This window comes from Sinocyclocheilus anshuiensis, unplaced genomic scaffold (genome assembly GCF_001515605.1).
Source record: "Sinocyclocheilus anshuiensis isolate Anshui unplaced genomic scaffold, SAMN03320099.WGS_v1.1 scaffold300, whole genome shotgun sequence".
NCBI classification, from domain to species: Eukaryota; Metazoa; Chordata; class Actinopteri; order Cypriniformes; family Cyprinidae; genus Sinocyclocheilus; species Sinocyclocheilus anshuiensis.
In genome coordinates, this window is record NW_015557379.1 from 2,737,656 (window position 1) to 2,743,829 (window position 6,174).

General features: G+C 36.3%; 1 protein-coding gene across 1 annotated transcript in view; it reads left to right on the forward strand.

The window, feature by feature from the left end:
• Positions 1 to 6,174, forward strand: part of LOC107679205 (actin-binding LIM protein 1-like) — a 35,668-nt gene that overhangs the window by 14,750 nt on the left and 14,744 nt on the right. The window contains exons 3-4 of the mRNA XM_016474725.1: positions 4,448 to 4,631; positions 5,001 to 5,113. Coding sequence (XP_016330211.1) covers positions 4,448 to 4,631; positions 5,001 to 5,113 — 297 coding nt within the window. The remainder of the gene's footprint in view (positions 1 to 4,447; positions 4,632 to 5,000; positions 5,114 to 6,174) is intronic.

The window sequence follows — 6,174 nt, forward strand, 5'->3', positions numbered from 1 at the left end:
TATATAATTATTTATATATTATTATTTTTTTTTTTTTACAGTCACAGGGCTAAGGTGTTTTTGGGGAACACTTTTAAAAAAGTTACTTTTAAAAGTAGTGTATCACTTAATTGCTTTACTTAAAAAGTAACATATTACATATATGGTCATTTTTAGCACTAAAAACGCAGCGTGATTTGTTGTAGTTTGTTGGGTTTGTTGTGCTTTTTAGCTTCAGCTAGACAGAAAGATCTCAAATATACAGTATGTTGAATATTTAATACCTCACCCAGCCCTTTTTTCCTCACACAGGACTGAGTTCATGTCATTCTCTGACCTCTGACCTCACTGGCCTCTAAATAAATCTCAGACAGAGACAAAATGACATTGACTGAGGAAAAGATAGAAAGAGTGACTCAGCAGGCCTATTTTTGAACTAGGGATTTAACAGTTCTTAAATTATAAATGTGCAAGGTGAGAATGAGAATGAGATATTAAACTCTTTTGTGCCAACTCTTGATCAGACTACACAGAAACTGGAGTTGAATTTGAACATGACCTGTAGTAATCTGAGCAGATAATCAGTGTAAGAGCTAATCATCTACTTTATGTTCAACACCCTCAGGGATTATGCCATCCTTACTGTAAGTCTGTGTAATAATAATCAGCTTATCTAATCATCTAATCACTTCAGAGCAGCATAAAGACAACTAGATCATTCTTTTCTGTGTTTGTAGGCACACAACCTGCTTTACTCCCATAATGTGACGGATTATGTACAATAAGACCAATGTGTATTAAAGGTGACATATCATGAAAATCTGACTTTTCCAGGTTTTAAGTGCTATAATCAGGTCCCCGGTGCATCTACCAACCAAGGAAACATGAAAAAGATTAACCCAGTAACTTTGTTTTGGTAAGCCTTTTTCTGCAAGCGTCTGAAAAAAACGAGCGCGTCTGATTTCACTCCCTCGGTGACGTGGCAAAGGGATCTCATTATCCCCCTTAATCCGTAAACTTCCACTCATGGCGCCATCATTTTGATTTCGCAAGCGACAGCAGTGCACCAGCTCTTAATGCCATGGCGAAAGTTTGAGCAAAACATGCTAACTGTTCTGTCTTTGGCTGCACAGACGAGCACAGAACATTATTTAGAGTCCCAGCCTCAGAGGAGACAAGAGAGCAGTGGATTTATTGATTTATTTACTGTATATTGCTGCTGCCACACAGATCTAAAATAAACATGCGATTTGTTTCCCAGCTGTTTACCTTCACAGACATAACCGACTGTTTTTATAACTCGTGTGTTTTTAACAAACTTGTGTGTGAATGGGAACTTAGTTTAGTACTCACATGCTGTCACAGCCGCTTTCTGTCCGTGTGCTTCGGATGTGTGTGCTCAGAAAACCGTATATCAGAAGTTTAAACTTCATGTGGTTTAAAGCACATGATTTCAGCGCGATAAACATGATAATCAGAACCAAAACAGATGTTTTTAGCAGGTCCGAGCTGTAATGACGCAACTCTATTCTGCAAAAGGGGGTGGGGAGCAGCAGCTCATTTGCATTTAAAGAGACAGACCCGAAAAACAGCGTGTTTCTGCTTCCACTCAAAATAGGCATTTTCAAAATGATATAATAAATGATCTGTGGAGTATTTTGAGCTGAAACTTCACAGACACATTCTGGGGACACCAGAGACTTATATTGCATATTGTAAAAAGGGGCATAATATGTCTCCTTTAAAGGAATAGTTTACCCAAAATGAAAATTTGCTTAAAATTGACTCACCTTTAGACCATTCAAGATGTCGATGTGTTTGTTTTTATAATCAGAACAGATTTGGAGAAATTTAGCGTTACATCACTAATGGATCACACCAATGGATCCTCTGCAGTGAATGGGTGCCGTCAGAATGAGAGTCCAAACAGCTGATAAAAACATTACAATAATCCATAAGTAATCCATACAACTCCAGTCCATCAATTAACATCTTGTGAAGGGAAAAGCTGCATGTTTGTAAAAACAAATACATCATTAAGGCATTTTAACTTTACACAGTCTCTTCTGGCAAAAATGCGAGTTGATAATCCATAACATTGCTTTCTCCAGTGAAAAAGTTCATTCCCTGTTATTCTCTCACACCAAAATATTTGTTTAGAACAGTTTTGGACTGTTTTCAATTGTAAATGGTGCTTGATCTTTGTATATTTTTTTCTCCTTATTCAGAAGATACTTTTTCACTGGAGAAAGCAAAATTATGGAGAGGGGAGGAAATTAAAAATGTATCTTTTTTTTTTTCTTCTTCACAATATGTTAATTAATGGACTGGAGTGGTGTGGATTACTTGAGGATTATTGGGATGTTTTTATCAGCTGTTTGGACTCTCATTCTGACGGCACCCATTCACTGCAGAGGATCCGCTGGTGAGAAAGTGATGTAATACTACATTTCTGTTCAAATCTGTTCAAATGATGAAACAAACTCATCTTCATCTTGGATGGCCTGAGGGTGAGTAAACTTTCAGAAAATGTTCATTTTGGGGTGAACTATTCCTTTAAAAAAGTGTTTTTTGAAGAACAAAAGACATATTTAAACATTTAAAATATTTATTTAATATTTAATAAGAGTTTATATTTAGAAAATGTTTACATCATTCTTAAATTTCTTAAACACATGCAAATGCATGTAATTTTAAAGTTAAATCTAAAACTATGAGCTCAGAATGAAATGAATAAAAGTTTTAAATCTGAATCTTGGAGTTAATGAATTATTTTGTGTCTGGGTCGTCCAGAGATGAAAGTCAGCTTGTAGGAAATGTGTCTGTCTGTGAGTCCATTTCTTATTCATTTATTCATCAGATCAAATGATTCAGTGATGATTTCCACATTTTCAAAGAACATGCTGTCATATTGTTTATTCCCTAGTAGACTGATATTGTTGTGGTGCGTTTTTTGGTTCAGGTTAATTTAGGGATGCTGGGATGAGTCTTTTTTTGCTCTTAGACCCTTTTACTTAAAGTGTTAAAGTTGCATTAAATACCCTTTTCCATAGTAAATAGTATGTTATTCAATTATAGTATTAAAATAATACATGTAATTTGCATATTTATCATTCATATTTCTCTCACATGATCTGTGAAACTACCATGGGTTTGAGTTGTCCTCATACAGCCCCTGCAGAAGTTTCTCAATGCATAAACTCATTTTATCGGAGCGGATGGTGTAGAAGGCTATAAGAAACACTGGAGTCAGTTACATAACAGCACCGCAGAGCTCTCCTGCATACTACAGTACGTACACATTGTACACGTCTATTATACTTCCACTCGCTTGTTCTCTCTGTAAATCTCACACGCTGCAATAGTCACGGCCTCGAGTCTCCCCACAGGGACCCAGAATGAGGTGCGGAAAGCCATGAAAGATGGTTACCTGACAGTATTGTTTTTGTGTTAGTGTTTTGGAAAACCAGACTCCAAACAGAAAGTGGCCAAAGGAGCTCTTAAGAGCTTAAAATGAAACACAATGAGCTCTAAATATGTTTCAGATAGCCTGTTGGTTCAGATTAGACATTTCAAGGTTTTCTGACTATTATGTTTTCTCAAGATCATGGTCTGGCCATTGTCCTCCACTGAGGTTTGTTTTTACAGTTGCTATTTCTAGTGCGCCAATTATGCTGCATTATCCTGTTACAAGAACAGAAATGCATGATAAAGAAAACATTATATCCTTTGCAAAATCAAGGTTTACCCCCAAGTTTTTGTCATAATTTGTTCACCGGCTGTTGTTCCAAGTCTTTGTGACTTTTTTTTACAAAATATTTTTGAAAAATGAGGTAGGACTGGGGCTATATTGAGCTTCAACATGACTGGGCTATATAGCTAAAATATATAAATAAATAAATATATATAGAGAGATGCAGTGGGCATCATTAAGATATATCTCTATATTTATGTACTTTGATCTTTGTGCACTGAACCAGCTTAAAAGCGTGCTTTTTATTCATTTATAGAAACCATAATTTTGGCTAAACAGCAATTGCATTCAAAAGTTTTCATGTAAGAAATAAAATACTCTGTATGCTCTGAATATTTTACCTATATTTTGGTTAAAATATTCAGGGCATATTTTTCAAATTTCAGTATATAGTTCAGTACTGTATATCAGTATACAGTAATAAACAGCAGTATTTACTTACATATATTTTAATTAAACATTTTATTGCAACAAAAAATGCCACACGGGAACTTAAGTAAACAATTTTAAACAATACTGCACACTATTCATATTCACATTTATTTCCTCTGCCATTTTGGCTACTGAAGTTTAAATCAAAGATGCAAATAAAGTGAGACTAGTCACTGGATATTGGTAGGGACATGTCCCTAGCATCCCTACTAAATTCTACACCCTTGTAACATTTTGATCATAATTCATAAAAAGCATGCATTTGTTTGTGTTTTGCTTTAGTATGTGGATGCGATCTGGCTCAGGGAGGATTCTTCATGAAGAATGGAGAATATCTGTGCACTCTGGACTACCAGCGCATCCACAGCACCCGCTGTAACATCTGTGGAGAGTTTGTGGAAGGGGAGGTGGTGACTGCGCTTGGCAAGACCTACCACCCAACATGTTTTGTGTGCACAATCTGCAAGTAAGAGCCTATGGACACAAACACACCATTCTTCAAGTAAGAGCCTATGGACACTCACACATACACACACACACACACCAATCTTCAAGTAAGAGCCTATGGACACTCAAGCAAAAACACACACACACACACACACACACCAATCTTCAAGTGAGAGCCTATGGACACACACACACACACACACACACACCATTCTTCAAGTAAGAGCCTATGGACACTCACACATACACACACACACACACCAATCTTCAAGTAAGAGCCTATGGACACACACACACAGGACATTATACAGTCATTGTCATTGTGGTTTATGGTAAGTCCAACACTGAGAGGAGTTTTAACAGGGATCGTATATTTTCTGACCTGCAGGAGACGATTTCCTGCTGGAGACAGAGTTACGTTCAATGGCAAGGACTGTCTGTGTCAGTACTGCTCAGAGCCCATGTCTCCAGGACCCACCAAAGATGTTGTGGGACCCAGCAGTGAGTGCAGGAACCGCACATCTAAACCTCTATATGAGTTAATGTCACATAACCGCTGAAGTTCAAATTGCCAGGGTCATATTTCAACTCAAAATCTAGATAAAATAACTAGTTTTATTCATGACAATTAAAAGCATTTCCAACCAGATTAATAAAAAGCCGTGTGAGACACTTTTTTTTAATGGATGGGTGCTTTTTATTTAACTTCTTTTTGGACTGATGCATGCAACACCTGCTGAGTAGCATTAAACAACTTGAAAAATCAAAGACAATTTTTAATATAACTCCGACTGGATTCGTCTGAAAGAAGAAAGTCACATACACCTAGGATGACTTGAGGGTGAGTCATTTATGGGCTAATTTTCATTTTTGGGTGAACTAACCCTTTAAGTAGAAATACTGTTACCGTAAATCACCATCACCAAAAATCAAAAGTAAAGTACATGAAATCATAAAATAAAATATCACAATGCAAAAAAGGCTCATTTTTATACAGAGTGTAACTCCTTATTTAATTCCTTATTTTATCTTTTTTTTTGTTTGTTTTTTTTAGTTTTATTTTATTTTATTTAGGCAAAATCTTACTCAATTTAAAACCAAAAGTGTCTAGCCAGAAGGGATAAAGAAGTTGTTTCCACATTTCATCATACTAAAATTTATCATTATTTAATTTTGATGCATAAACTTTATAAATCAGATTAATCACAACTTCCTTAAAGGGATAGTTCACCCAAAAATCTAAATTTTATGTTTATCTGCTTACCCCCAGGGCATCCAAGATGTAGGTGACTTTGTTTCTAACTGAACAGTATTTATATCGTTTTTTACCTCTGATTTTCACCACAATGTCTGAACTGTCCGAACTGTCCTGAGCGCGTTCGCATCTTCTTCTTCAGCCTGCGTGTGAGGCGCCTTCTTCTTCTTCTTGCTTTACGGCGGATCGCAGACTTATAAGTGCATTACCTCCACCTATCTATGGAGATATCTAACAGATAGAAATACTGTTCAGTTTCTTGCACAGACCGATCGTTTTGTGTCTTTACACATCAATGTATCGTCAC